The sequence below is a fragment of the Vidua macroura genome, chromosome 7 (genome assembly GCF_024509145.1).
Source record: "Vidua macroura isolate BioBank_ID:100142 chromosome 7, ASM2450914v1, whole genome shotgun sequence".
Lineage (NCBI taxonomy): Eukaryota > Metazoa > Chordata > Aves > Passeriformes > Viduidae > Vidua > Vidua macroura.
The window spans coordinates 35,827,110-35,843,058 of record NC_071577.1 but is presented as its reverse complement, the minus strand read 5'-3'; the positions used below and the strand labels follow the sequence as shown (position 1 = coordinate 35,843,058).

Sequence of the window (15,949 nt, the reverse complement as noted above, 5' to 3'; positions counted from 1 at the left end):
TCTAAAAGCCCTTGAAATGTCAAATAATTGTGTGTATTATCTATAAAACCTTGTACTAAATTATCCTTTTTACTGTTGATTAATAACATTCAAGAAATGGAAAAGAAAATAATATTTTGGCATGTCAGGGATATTGCAGTAAAAGTTACTTTTACTGTTCATTTGCAGGTGCTTGTTCCATTTATTCAGTTTTGAGATTAAAAAGAGAGCTCTGCATTGCCTTTAATTTATCATCCTTTTTCCCTAGTAAGGGTTTAAATTAGAATAACCAATTTGCCCTTTTTGTTCCAACTCTTTGCTTTTCACACACACCTTTGCTGTTTGCAACACTTCCCTTTTACAGAGAATCTGATACTCTGAGATACCAAATGTTAATATCTGTTACAATGGGCAGGTGAAACAGGATTTGTTTGAGTGGACTAAAGAGGGTGAAATGTTTAAAATAACATTTTCAACATTTTTTTCCTTCACGCTTATAAGACCATATTGATTTAGAGCTGTGTAACAATGTCCAATATACAGAATTCTTATATTTTTTTCTGTGATTTTTATGCTCTGTAACATTATTTCTCAAGTGTCACTAGGCTGCAGGTTTTCTGGAGATGTTTAATCACATATATAAATGTCATCTACACATTTGTAAAGTGCTATCAAATGAATAACTTTGATTTCTGTTAGAGATGTTGTGAAGAGGATGAAGAATGATGTTTTCCCTTTTTCTAACAGAAAGAAAGAAGTTTCTTCTTTATGCAAGGCGTTCAGAAATAAGAGGGGTGGATATAGAGAACCCATATTTCAACTTCATCACAGCCTTCACTGTTCCTGACATTGATGATGTGACAGTCATAGATTTTGATGCTGTTGAGGAGCGTTTGTACTGGACTGACGTGAAAACACAGACCATCAAACGTGCCTTCATCAACGGGACTGGCTTAGAAACCATTATTTCAAGAGGTAAACAGCACAGCATTGAAGTAAAAATAATTCCTTCTAGGACAACGGGCATGCTAAAATAGGATCATGCAGGTTCTTGATATGTGTACCTTGCCCTGGTATTGGATAATTGATCTAAACAATAAGCAAGTAGAATTTTCTTTAGGATACTGGTTCACTTTATTGATTGATAATTCAATTTTATGTAAACAAATTGAGATGTAATTTTGCATTGATTTTGAACAAGATTGAAATGTGTAGTAAAAAAGCAAATTAATGTCTTGAAGGTAGAAAGAATAAAGATGAAAAGCAGGAGGAGCACAGTATCCTGACACAGCTTTGTACTGAGGATTTACCTCTGTCCTTTGGCTACCTATGTTGACCTAGCAATGAAATTGGCTCTGTCAGGGTTATTTTCTCTTTCCAGTCCATGTAAATCTCAGCTTTGGGACCATTGGTGAAACCACACCATGGCCGCCTGGTAATTTTGGTGATACTGGTGTAATATGTTTTTTTTTTTCTTTTTCTGTACAGAATATGTACATAAGTACAGAAACTTAATGAATAAAAAGTCTATATCTGTTTGCTTCAACAGCAAGTTCAAGTAGCCCTGGTACTGAAGTGAAAACCATTTTTTGTCCTTGGTAACATTTGTTTTTTGTTTCCAACCACTGTCAGTTCCTCTCCTGGCAGCACTTGCTCTTCTACTTTGTAATGTACCCACCTGCTTGAAAATAGGAAAAACTGACTATGTGAAAGCAAATTTTGCTAAATCTGGTTCCCCAAGAGTTAAGGAATGTTTGGTGGGGAAGAAGAGAAAAGAAATAGCTCAGTTTTGTAAGATCAGACCTTTTCTGACTTGGAGAACAAATAAACCGTATACTTGAATATCTGGGGACTTTAGAAAATAAATAGTTCAAGCTCTGCCCCTTGTGTGACTTTAGAAGAAATTACTCCTGTGTTAGGACATTTGGGGAAATGTTTGGACAAATATGGCAATTTCCCCATTTTGTAGACTGTGAATTCATTTATTGTTGTATGGCTACTTTTTATTTTCCCCTGCTGTTTCAGAGACAACTTTATTAACAATCAGATATGTTTTTCAGTCCCAGTAATGAGAACAAGATTTAGAATGCTTCCTAGAGATCTTTATATCAGGAATTCAGGTGCCCAACAGACAGTCTTGTTGCTTGTTTTTTTGTTTTTTTTTTTCAAAAAGTAGTAGAATAAAAACATTGTTTCTTATAGTAAAAACACCAAACTTGTCAAGGAACTTAATGAAACCAAAAGAAATATACTATTATTTCATATTCCTTTTATTATGGTAGCTTCTGTGGTAGAATTTTCTGTGGTTTGTTTTGATTTGATTTGATTTTTTTTTTCCAGGTGTAACTTTTGCATAATAAGTTTGAGAAAATTACAATGTTTTGGCACATCAAAACATTGTAAAGACTATTTATTATGTGTAAACTATCTCATTTACTTACAGTTATATTTTTATACTTCTTATAAGAACATAAGAAACTTTGTAAGAATGTCCTGGTGGGATTCTCATTGGGTGAAGTCTTATGCCAGTGTACAAAGATGCCAAGTCATACTTTAATCTTTTTAAGAGTATAAAATTATTATTTTCTAGATCCTACAAGCAAAAAAAAAAAAAAAAAACAAAAACAAACAAACAAACAAACAAAAACTCAGAAGGGCAGGGGAGCAATTTAAAATGAGTCAAGGACTGTGTGTTTGGTGTCCTTCACTGCATTCTGTGAGGCTGGCAATCTTCCTAATGTCCAATCTCTGCTCAGCCTTATGGACCTGCAAACCAGTCCTCAGCCACATCCATGTCAGTTTGTCAAGGGCAATAATCCTGTCAGGGCAAATTACCATGTTGAGTTGACAGGAGATGTGTATAAATGATGAACTATAATGAATCATTGAATCACCCTTGGCCTGCTTCCTTCTCCACAAAGATGCCAACAAGTATTAACTCAGGGCAGAGGGGTGTGCTGGGACCTAGAGATGGAGCAGTGACTTTACACCCAGTATTTCAGGCAGATTTTAACACAGATTGACATTTCTTTAAATACCTTGCTAAGGAAGATCACCAAGTTACCAAATCACTCATATCATGCTCCTGTTTTGCTGCCTCAGGTAATTCTGGTGCTGTGACCCTCAGCCCCCCACAGCTGCTCCTTCATGGAGAAGAGAATCAGAAGGGTAAAAGTGAGAAAAGTCTTGTGTACCTTATAAAAAACAACTTAATATGAAAAGTAAAAGCTGTGAACAGTAGGAAAGCAAAATATAGAATGCATTTTCTGCTTCCCATTGGCTGACAGATGTTTTGCTGTATCGAAAAAGGCAGGGGAGTAACTTAAAGCCTTCAAAAGTAAAACCAGTAAACCTCTCCAGTGACACGAGTACTTAATAGCTACAGGACTATGCTATAGACCAGTGGTTTTAATCCAGATCCTCTGTACTGAGCCTTTGTGGAGCTGAAGAAGGAAGGAGGCTTTTACATTTTAGCATAGCATTGTTTCAGAATGCCACTGAGCAATAAATGCTTTCTGAAGTAGAAAAATACAATGCAGAAGTTCAGCATCTCTGATTAATTTTTTGGGACAATAGGTTTCATGCTGTGAATATTCAGTGTGATTTTCATGTTCTTATGGTTAGTGTATCAGGCCCAGGAAGAAAAATTAAAATTATTGATTCTTGGCAAGTAGTTAATATTGAACAGTATTGTTAACAAACTGTAGAATATATTTTTTTTTATCCCTAACACTGACAACAATCCGCAAAGAAAATCAAACAACCTGCTTTCTCTTTTTGCAGATATTCAGAGTATCAGAGGTCTTGCAGTGGATTGGATATCCCGTAATTTGTATTGGATTAGCTCAGAATTTGATGAAACACAAATTAACGTGGCACATTTGGATGGTTCCTTGAAAACCTCAATCATCCACGGAATCGACAAACCCCAGTGTCTTGCAGTTCACCCAGTAAAAGGGTAAGGTATCCATGGCTGTGATAAATAAACTGCAGTAAAGCTCATCAGAAGGTGGCTCTTCATTTTTATTTTAAGTTTGGCCATTCTGCTTTCTTTCAAACCTAAAAGCATGAATTTTAAAGATTTTACTGAAAATATCTTGACTGAATGCTTCCTTTAGAAAGGTGCTGATTAAATCATGTAGCTAATAGTTGTGCACTTTGTCTCCTAAACTGATGAATGTTTTCACTGCTGACTCATTAGAAACACTGCGTGCACAAAGCAATATTGTAAATATGTAAATTCTCTTCTTCAGGAAGCTGTACTGGACGGATGGCAACACAATCAACATGGCAAACATGGATGGCAGCAACAGCAAAATACTCTTTCAGAATCAAAAAGATCCTGTTGGTAAATAGCTTTTTTCCTGTTTCTTTTTTAACTGACAATGATTCATTATGGACAGTATCTTGAATTCCTATTTAAATGTACAATGAGGTTTTTCATCTGCAGTGATAAGAACAGGCATAAAGAAATGAACAACACTCATGTTGCTGTTGTGTTTCACAATTTAAGCTATTTTTGGCCCATTCTAACTGAAATCCACTGTAGATTTAGTGGAGTATTATTGACTTCTAGGACTACAGTAGACTGAAGGAGAACCCATCCCTATTTCTGCATCTTTGTATCACGGTTACAAAAATGTGGAGGTCAGGGTTTTAATAAGTCATGGATACATGTGAGAGGATGCTTTGAGTGCAAATGTGGATCCTTCCTCACCAGAATCTCAGCTGCAAAATCAAAATATAAACTGCCCTCACTTTTTCACACAGAGAAAAAAGCCACAGTTGAAGCATGCATTTCATATTATGACTTAGCCTCAGTTTTAGCATTTGGGGATTCACATAGTTGCTGATAAATTATGGCATTAAAAAAAAAGAAAAAAAAAGAAAAAAGCTCTTTCTATGTGTATTTTTTTTTGTTTTACTCAAGTTTTTTTTGGTAGATAATTTAATTCCTTAGAGAGTTAAAGTGGTTATGTCAATTGTTGCTGCCTTGTTAATGGACCACCAATAAAGTGATTTTAAAACATTTATTTTTTTACAACAGAATGCAAGCAAGTGAAGTGAAAGTGATTTAAAGAATTCAATAAAATTGACATAAGAGCAACATGACATGCATTTTATACCCTAAATTCAATGAATTTTGTAGAAATTACTTGATAACTGTTTTACTGTTGATAAGATTATTTGTCTATCCATTTGAAGAGAAAATTATCTTTTTTACTTTTTTATCTAGAGAGAAAAGAGTGGCAAACCCACTAATTTTAATGTGAAGAACAAGGACTTTTAAGACCATTAGAACAATATTAAGGACAGCTGTGTGCAAAACTTTGCTCTGAATATTTTGTGATCAGAGCTCTCAAGGTCCTAAATTGCAATGCTTAGGGTTTCCAATATCAAACTGAATTAAAATATATGCAAAATGCTCGTTTCAATGGTTTAAATGTTTTTTTACCATTAACATAAGTCAGTCCCATGCTAAGAACAACAAAACCCTTCTAAAGATTTAGAAAGTAGCAGTCGTAAAACCTTAATTTAATATTTCATTTGTGCACTGAGAAAACTGACTTCTTCTATAAGTGAGGCTCTAGTTCATGCAGTGTTAATTTTGAGTGTTTGGGGAGTTCTCAGGTAGATTGCTGAAAAAGGCAAATATCTGTTTTATTAGAGTTGGATATCCTGATAATTGATGGGATATTTAATTTTCTTGATGCAAAAATTCAGAATTTGAAAAATAAGGGAATTTTCCAATCTATGACCTGAATTAAGCTGATGGATTTATTTTTCCTATTTGAGTTCCATCAAAACAAGGAGACAATTTTTCATTTACAGTATTTTCTATTATTATCAAGAGTATTTTTATTTTGGAAATTTTGGGAACTGATACTTTTAGGAAAACAGATGGTGTAATTTATTTTCATCTTAACTAGTACAAACTAGTTGTGGTTTGCTGGTCCATTCTGCAGTTCTAAAAGTCTCCAGTGCTAACATATATTTGTTGATTAAAGAACTGGCCACTGGAGTGCCAACAATCTTAGGAATTCAGAATTCATGCTTAATTTTGTACTTTGCTGAGCAAATCATTTGCTCATTTGAATTCCCTGAGAGCAATATAGTCCAGTCCTCATGCTCAGATTCACTTTAGCATCTCATAAGGTTTAAGCCAGTCACCTACTCTTGAATTCATCATGAATGTCTGTGATGCTTATGGCCAATAAACCACTTGTTTTCATTAGTAAAGCAGGACAATTCCTGAAAAAAATCTAATTAAATATGCTCTGCCTACATTAGAAATAGCATGGTTTTGCAAATGTTGGTAATAGATGGAAAGTATTTGGGGGAGAACAACGTGCTAGACTTGTGTAGAAGGAGACAGGAATGTTTTTAGTGTCAGTTGCTGCTGTGTAGTTGGAATGCCTGTGTGAAGAAGCACCAGCTGGGTATCTGAAGTATAAAACCAGACAGGACAGGACTTTAATTGCTGCTCAGCTGGCACTGGCAGTGCCTCACAAACAGATCCCATCCAGGTGCAATCTGTAGGAGCTGTGGCAGGTCCCAAAAGCTGCACATCTCGGAGCAGGGAACCCTTCCTGCTGATGTATTCCCACACTGATATTCCCAGGGAAGTTCCCTGTGCTGGGAAGTCCCTGTGCTGTGCCCGTCTCCAGGATCCCTGGTGCTCTCTGCTTGGAGGGAAGCTGGTTGTACAAACATGAGGATGTGGCACTGTGAGATGAGTCCCTCCTGAAGGCCCTGCTCCAGATCCTCTCCCCAGCGTGTGATGTTTCCTCCTGGGTGAAACCCTTGCAGAGAGGTGGAAGGAAATATCAGGCCCTGCAGAGGGACTGGGAAGGTGTTTTTTAGAAGCTCAGAAAGCAGACACCTTTTGGCCTGCCATGGCCAATGTGCATGAAGAAATAGTGGCACGATGGCTGCTGTAAGGGCTGCAGCTCATGGCACTGCGCTCTCCTGTCGGGGTTTCCAAAACAACTTTCCACAGGATGAAAAAGACTACAGTGCAGTGTCCAGAGCTTGACCCATGTAGTGAAATACACTATTTTTTGGCAACTTGCTGCTGGGTACTTAGCGTGAGTTCTGGGAAAGCTGGAGCACCGAAACAAATTGTTATGGCAGGTATTGTTACCATGCCAAGAATATTTTACTGTGGAAAATCTCCTGCTACCACTTCTTGAACATTTTTAAAGGATTACAGAAGTCTGAAATGCATTATCTCCTAGTTCTTTACCCTTACTTTAAGAAAACTCTTTACTTTATTCATTTAGTAGCTTATTTTGCAAGTATCTTTATGTTGACAGTTTTCTTGCTTCAAGCTCCAAAGAACTGATTATGAGGTCAGTTCACTATGAATCAAAATGAAAAGTAATACTATAAATTTATCAGGAGTTTGGATTAGATTTTGGTATTTTATCATCATAAGCAGGGAGAGAACAGACTTTTTATAGTTCTGAATCACAAAAAGTACCTTGTTTACCAAGCCTCTGTGTATTCATAATTTTAAAATATAAATGATGGCTTCTGGTTTGCGTTTACAAGTTGTTAATAACCTTGCTTAGGACCTCAGCTTATTCAAGTAATTCTTCATTGCCAGATAATGCTCTTTCATCAGTCAGTCATTGATTTTGGTAACTGCTTAAAGAAATAAAAGGCACTAATCTTTCCAAAAGCCTGGGTTGATTTTTTTTTGGGTTTTTTTTTTGTTGTTGTTGTTGTTGGGTTTTTTTTTTTTTTTTTTTTTTTTTTTTTTTTTTTTTTTTTTTTTTGTTGGAAATGACCAAGTTTGGTTTTCTTTTTTTTTTTTTTTTTAGTGTAAGTATATGAGTGACTAGATAACATAATTGTGTGTGTGTATATATATATTTCTTAAGTGCACTTCCATAATGAAACCAGCTTAACAATAAATGTATATCATCCATTAAAGCCACATTTAAAGTGTAATGCATTAATTACAGGTTTATCAATAGATTATGGGGAGAACAAGCTTTACTGGATCAGTTCAGGAAATGGAACCATAAGTAGATGCAATTTGGATGGTGGTAATCTTGAAATAATTGAATCAATGAAAGAAGAGTTAACAAAAGCCACAGCTTTAACCATTATGGGTAAGTCCAGTGATAATATTTATTTTAATTATTCAAAGCTAATTAATAATGAAATATAAAAAGCTTAGGGAAGTTATTGTTGGTTTTATGTAAATAATACATACAGTGCATTCACAAGCCAGACTGTTGTCCATGAAAAGTTCTTTATGTTCAGTTGAACAGTTTGCACTCTCTACTACAAGGATATTTCTAAATGTGGACTTGCATATATATATATGTGTGTGTGTGTGTGTGGAATGAAGGTAACAAATTGATGGCTTATATTTACTTCAGTCACATGTGAAGAATTTTCAAAGGGGAAGGAGCTGTCATGCTGTTTATTACACAGAATTATCCATGATGTGTTTCTTCTGCTCAGTTCCTCCTACTTAGTTCAGAATATTCCTGCTTTGTTGGATTGCCTGGCACTTTGGGAAGACTTCTTTGGGTTATGAATTGATGATTGAGAATTTGGATTTTGATATGTCTGCTCATATTCCATATATTAAATTGATTGAAAGAAAAATATTCTATTTGTTACACTTCGTAAATATGAAATTTTTAGAATGTTCAAAAACATCTATCAGAAAAATCAAAAAGAACAGTATCATAAGGAAAAATTCCTAAAAAAAATCAGCTAATTGCTGATCACTGAATATTATAAAAATATTACTTCATTGACTTTTTCTCATATGCACCTTCAGCTCTTAGTTCTTGCTGTAGCTGGGACAGAGTGTAGTAAGAAATTCCAGTTTGACTCAGAATTTATGTTTATGCTTCTGCTTTTTTAGAGATGATGTTAGAGCTTTCCATATTTCCTACAAATTACTGACCTCTATTCTGGTTCACTTAAAAATCAATTATATTTATCTTGGATATTAAAAAAAAAAAAGTTCAATTGATAAACAGACTTTTGTTGGGATGAGTGAGTTATCAACTGTCAGTCTTTTTATGAAATATTTTTATATTTCTTATTAATTTTTATATTTTGTATATTTTTAGTTTCTTCTTATTTTTATATTTTCTTAATATTGTTATATTTTTCTTATTTTCAATATTATTTTTGTATTTTTATTATGAAATATTTTATTTGATTGACAAATGAAATAATAATTATGTACATATAGATAGTGTGCTAGTGAAAATGAAATAAGATTTAATGATTTTTATGCACATGATGCAAATTATGTAATATTTAAAGTTGTAATTACTAAATCAGGTTTCTTATACACCCATTTGGCCGGTACTGAACTCTAAATGCTGTCAGTATCTATTGGAGGTGTTATGCTTTCATATGTGCACTCCTAAAGATGAGCAGGTTTGGTGTCAGAAGGAATCATGAATGTTCATTTGGATAAATTGTTTTTCATTAATTGGATTGTGACTGGAAGTAGACTGAATAAATGACCCTTACTCTGGGGAGCTGTCGGAAGTCTTTACCAGGAGGTGCAAAGAGTTTTTGTTCATACTGTCACTGAGCTGGTGGTGGTGGCAGATCTTCACCTGCCATTCACAGAAGCTACAGCAGTGATGATCCCTCTGGGACAGGAAATAAAGAGTTTATAGCTGCCATGTAAAGAAGAGTGAATGAAAGCAGTCGAATTTTTGCACATCTGGAGATGGAAGAATAGCTGCTGTGTAGGTTTTATCACATGTACCTCTAATATTCATAGTTTGGGATGCTTGGTTTTTATGGGTGATGACAATTCTTTTTAGTCAAAAATGGTGAACAAACCTTACAAAGAGTTTGGGGCTTTCTGTTTGTTTTGCTTTGGGGTTTTGGAGTCATAGTTGTGCTAAACTGTATCTTGGCATTGCAGTGGGATTCCCCATAAAAATCCGCTGGAGAAAAAGCACAAGCACATACAATTTTATCACAGTATTGTATGTGCTGATTGAAAAACATGAAAAGTTCCTGCATTCATTTCTCCTCTAAGTTTCCATATTGGGGAACATACTGTGGTAATATAAATGGCATTTATTTTCCTGAAGAGTGAGTGGATGTGCATCAGCTTCTTACAAGGAGGCTTTTGTGCATGTAAAGTGGGTCAGAACAGAAAATCCAATGCCATATGAAGCAAGAAAATAGAACTCTAATTGATAAATGGTCATAACTAATATAAGTAAAGAAGAATGACTAATTTGTTCCAATGAAAGATTTAATGTGATAGTGTACAAAAATGTACTACCCCGATGATCTGCTTGTCTACAAGTTTAATCAGAGGTTTTAGCAGGTGAATCACAGTAATTGCAATGTTTACTGCATCATTTTTGCTCCTATTCCTAAATTTTCTTGACAGCTTGTATCTAAAAACACAGTAAACATAATAAAGCAAGGATGAAGTATTTCTCCTCTGTGAATATACTGAGATATCTTTTTTGTACCATTTGAATTCATCAGTGACTGAAGAGAGAGATGATACCTGTGCCCAAACCCTTAACTGTTTTGTAGAATTTAATTTCTGCTCAGTGGTGGAGAGTTCTGTAATCTTCAACTTTCTTTTGCATTATTCTGTCTTTTGCATTTAGTGTCTTCCCAGCTAAAAGCCATGTTTTGCACAGCTAACTTTCTTTGTTGGTATATTTTTACTATATGATCTTGTCATATTGTTGGTTTATGTTTCCACTGAGCAAAAAAAGGAGATGGAGTTTGGTATTTTAAAACTCCCTTTGTACAGTTGTGTCACCAGCTCACAGATCTGGTCACTTGTTGATCACTGGGACCTTTACTGGACTGAGGAGCTGAAACAAGGAAACAGTGGAGGGCACCTCAGTGGATTGAGGGCATGGGTAATGTGGTCTGAGACAGCCCTGGTTGCCCTGCACCCATTCCCTGCCAAGGCTAAGTGTACTGGAGGAGAAAGGATCTTCAGAAAAATTCCTGAATTTCTAATAAACTTACTACACCAGTGATGTCTCTTCAAGCTGTTGATTTTGAAAATGTCTTTAGCCGTTTGGGAAGCATCTTCCCAAGCCATCAATCTCCTTGTGAGAAAGTGTGACCTCAGAGGCACCCAAAGAGAATCCCACAGCCTGTGTCAAGAGCTAATGCCTTCCATCCCATGTCTGGACAGAATTTTGCACAGAAAACTCACAGATCTGACAGCTCCCAGTGGCTTTTGCTGTACCTTACATTTCACGCTCCAGAAGATTTTTCAGAGCTATAAAAAAGTCAATAACTGGGAGAGGCTTGGCCCAACCAAGACTTCTTTAGTTTGCCTCAGTAATCTCTGTGCTGTTCTGATAGCTTGAGTTTCTTGATCTTTGATTCTATTAGTTTCAGTATTGGAAAAGAGAAGCAGTTAGGCACTCCATGGTTGTGTTCTATGATTTGAACTCAATAGACACAGCTGGTGAAGTCAGTATTTGGTTTGCTTTGTAATACAATTTATGGAGTGGTTCAGAGCTTCACCAGCAATGAGGCTGCTCCTTTAGCATGACCCCTCAATCTCCACATTGTTTTTATTGCTTTCAATTCCTCTATTTTAGCATTGCAGTTTAGCTGTTGGAAACCATTTGGAAGTTACCAGTTCTGTTTCAGATGTTTGCTGTTGTTTAGTCCTTTACAGGCTCAGTTTTACATTTTCCTACTATTGCATTCTTTAGTGGAAGCTTATAGAAGGCAATGATAGGACATAAAAAATAATGTTAGCAAACAAGTTGGTGCCAAGGTAACTGTTAGGTTTATCCTTGAGGGGAATGGGAACAATATATAATTCACATCTTTCTGAATTTTGTGTCTTTCATTTATTGGTTTTCTACTCAGCAGTGTCAGTCATCTTTCTTTTTCAATATGCTGAGCAAAATTCCTAGTCTTTTGGTGCCTGTTTTTGCTAAATCTTTTTGAGCATGATATAGATGGGATGAAAATAATATTCCATTTGATATGTACAAAATGGCTATTTTTTTTTCCATGCCTTTAAGCATACAAAAAAAAATTGCTGTTGCCATTCTGTATTACAAAAAAATTGTTGTAAATCTATGAAGTCCTATATGCTTTCCTACTCTTACCACTTTTTCTTCAAATCCATATTCACTCTGCAAGATGTCAGTGTATGCAACATCAGCCATGTTTAATTAATCTATCAGTCAAAACCACATGAATGATTTATCTAGTACCTCCCACTGGTTGTTGTCTTGCATTTGGTCATAGAAATTTTCTTCTGTTACTATGTAAACTTGACATTTTATTTCCTTCAAAGACCTCTGCTGGTTTTCTTGGTCATTTAGAACTTTATCTGATTCACAGCACCCTGTGCCCTACATAATTTTCAACATCTGCTGCTGGCGCAATTTTTAAGCTGATATCAAATAGGTCCTCTGTTCTGATATTTAGCATGTTCCATGTGAAAGAATCTCTGAATGTCTTATACAGTACAGCAAAATTCTTTTCAACAATAATAAAATACTTTCTATATTTGTCTAAAGGTTTAATTTACCATTCAATGTCTGATTTTAGCCATTTTCCTGGTAGCCAGTGTTTTGAGTGGGATCAAATTATAAAGATATATTTGGAATTCTGCATAAAGTCTCATTTCCTGCCTTTCAGCTTACTTAGTAAAAATGGTTCCTTGACTGGTATTGAAACTGTTAGAAATTTTCCTTTGATGTGAGAGCTGTATTTCTGGATTGGTGAGCGGAGTCATTATTTCACATGATCTGAGTTGCAGAGGAGCTCGCAGCAATATCTGACGTGTTTCCAAACTGGTGTGTTGTTTCTTGAATGACAAATGACTCTGAATGAGAGACTAGAAAAGTATTGATTAGTTGCTGTGAGTCTGTAGCTGAGAAGAAAGGCATGCTGAAGGCTTCTGTCAGCAGTTTTGGTGGAGGCATTTGGTTGGATTTTGTATCAGGTCCTCGCAGAAATACAATTTACACAAAACCACAAAATTCAGCTCATGTCTCTACAAAATAGGAATATAATGTAGATTGTATAATGAGGATATAATTTGTTGTGCATTTGGTCTTTTTCAGTATAAAATAGACTAACTCCACGTAGTGAATGATTTTATGTGTAAGTGCTATTTCTGTTCAAGTTCATAATAAAAAAAATTCAATCAGCAATACAACAAAATCAAATATACATAATAGCTTTTCAATGGGCATGCAGATATTAGAAGAATGTCTTTTGAACAAAAACTGTATATAAATATAGCCATCAAGTTGTATTATCAAGCCATCAAAACAGAAAGTAACAATTATAGTATTTCATTTAGACAGAAAATGTAGGCTAATATTACCAAAATATATTCATGCTCCTGTTTACTTTCATCATGCGTTAGATGATATACTGGTTATTTGATTTTTGTTTCATCCTAAATAAAGTTTCAAAACTAGAAAAAACACCAGAATGCTTTCTTAGTAGCTCAGATGCTGTGACTTTGCTGGATCTGTTTGCAAAGTGAAAGGGGTTGCTCAGATCAGGGGACTTCAAACACATACACCTTAATTTTCCAAGTCATCAGTCTCCTAATTGCCATAACACCATTCATTACGTTAGCATTAATACATGAAATATATCTAGGCAATTTGCCCGGTTCTAAGTGCAGTACATAGTTGTCTTCCATAAATACTCAAACCACCATTAATGAAAACTAATGGCCCATCAAAATTTGCATTCAGAGTACTACTTGAAGTCTCCAAAGGACTGTCCACAGACCTAGGGTAGCAATTTTTGGCATTTGAAGTTGCTGTTTCCCAATATGTTGCAGAGCTTAATGCTAATTACCTAACAGAATGGAAAAGTACAACAATTTTAATTTATATTATAACCCTGTTTCAGCTACAAGATTGTAATTAGCGATCAAGCAACATTCTTGTTAGCATAATCAAGCAAATAAATCACTTCAGTTTGATGTTTAAATGTCCAAAACAGCATTTTTTTCTTCCCTAGTGTGTGAAAGCAAGTTGTCTTTACGCTGAAGTGGTTTTTTTTTTGTAAAATCATCTACTATATTTTGAAATTAATATAGAAATAATTAATCCTGAATACTAGACATCATAGATGAGTTATCTACTGACAGAATATCAGTAATGCAGAGACAAATAGTCCAAATTTAATTTAGAATTATGGTCAAAAATAGATGTGTAATTGTTTTTGTTGTGTTGTTTTTTAGTTTTTTTGTTTTGTTTTTTTTTTTTTTTTTTTTTTTATTTGTAACTGCAGTGGTGTTTGTTGGTCGCCTAGCAGTTTCTGAAGAATTGAAACATTTATTTCTTAGGTTTTAGGGCATAACTGGCAAGTTTTTGGCCAGGTAGTCATAAGAGGTTTGACCTCAATGTGTCTGTACTTCAGAATTTGTGTGTTGTTTTGTTCAGGTATTTGGATTTTTAGATTAGTGGGTTTTTTGATTTTATTCTATTTTTTACCTTTATTTTTAACTATACTAGGTCAGGATTTGTATGACCTTCCTCATTTAAATCCTCCTAACTCTATATTTGTCTCCTTCCAAAAATCATAGTGTGCCATTCCACGTGAGAGAAGAATAAACACTAGTTAGATTTTGTAAGTTACACTTTTATTGAAAGGTTTATCCAGGTTTCACGTTATCAAGAACAAAAGCAGAAGGTAAAAGAATCATTTTGAAGAGTATTGTGATACTTCACTTGTGAATTGTTGTGATTTGTCCTTTATATTGGTGTAGGGGATGTAGGAAACTCTTCAACCTCTGCAGTCACAGTCGAGTACATTAGGATTAGTAATGAGTTTATGAAGTGTTACTTTTGTCACCAGAGGAGAACAACTCCAGGATCTCAGGTGTCTGACACCACTGATGGAAATTGTTTAGACACTCTAAACTGTGCATGGAAGCAGATGTGGTCTCGTTGAGTAGCTCAGAAAACAAAAGAGGTACCTGGTGGAACATTCAGCTGCTCGTGTAAAAGTGGGTTTGGCTCTGGACTTATTACCAAAAGGGAGAAATGAAAATATTTGTGGTGTAGATTATCACTGGTAATTAAACTTCTTGGTTAAGTACGTGCCATGTGTTCATGTCTTGGTAAAACAAGTTGGTTATTTGGAGTTTTCCTAAGGAGACAGGCAGGTAAGCCAAAGACAGGTTTGGGAGGTTGTTGAAATCGGAGCCAAAGTTGAGATTTTGCACAAAATATTTAAAAAATTGTTAAACCATTTGATTACTTGAACTAAAGGATGAAAACACCAAAACCATATGTAATTTGCTTTCTTCCTGTATCCCGGTCTTACAAAACAACTCATTTATTTGTAAATGGGTTTGGATATGTAAAACAGTAAGTTCATGTTACTATGCACAGAACACCTGTCATCATTTAATTTGGTTAATCTAATTAAATTAACCAAAATTATTTAATGGCCTTTTCTGATTTGTGGTCACATAGAGGATGTGAAGAATAAAAACTCTTCCTCACATACAAATATTTCATTGAAAAAGTTCACCTAACCTTTAGGATTGTGGGTCATTATCTAAGGAAAAAAAACAACTCCAATTCCCAATATTTCATATATGGATTATAGCACACAGTCACCTTCCCATTTTTAGCTTTCATGTGCCTTTTTTTTATAATTGACATAATCAAAATCGAGCACAGGCACTTCTTGTTCTAAGGATTTCCTGATAAAAGTGTCTTTAGATGCAAGCTGCTGTTAATTGATCATTATTGCATAATGATGTTTTGAATCAGTCAATTTTAGACTGACTAGTCAATGCATAAAATTATAGGATTTCTTTAAATCTTATCCAAATTTAAATAGAGAGTTCCATTTGTGTCTCCAAATCTTGATATTTAAAATATTTTTCATTCCACAGATTCTGGTCTTATCATATACTTGTGGAGAGTGTGTTTTGGGTTTTTCCTGGATATTTTATTTTGTGCTGTAATTTTTTACAGTT

General features: G+C 34.9%; 1 protein-coding gene across 1 annotated transcript in view; it reads left to right on the top strand.

Annotated features, from left to right (window-relative positions):
* LRP1B (LDL receptor related protein 1B) overlaps positions 1-15,949 on the top strand; it is a 634,437-nt gene that overhangs the window by 462,329 nt on the left and 156,159 nt on the right. Inside the window, exons 29-32 of the mRNA XM_053982292.1 lie at positions 727-954; positions 3,763-3,937; positions 4,233-4,327; positions 7,950-8,099. Of these exons, the coding sequence (XP_053838267.1) occupies positions 727-954; positions 3,763-3,937; positions 4,233-4,327; positions 7,950-8,099 (648 nt within the window). The remainder of the gene's footprint in view (positions 1-726; positions 955-3,762; positions 3,938-4,232; positions 4,328-7,949; positions 8,100-15,949) is intronic.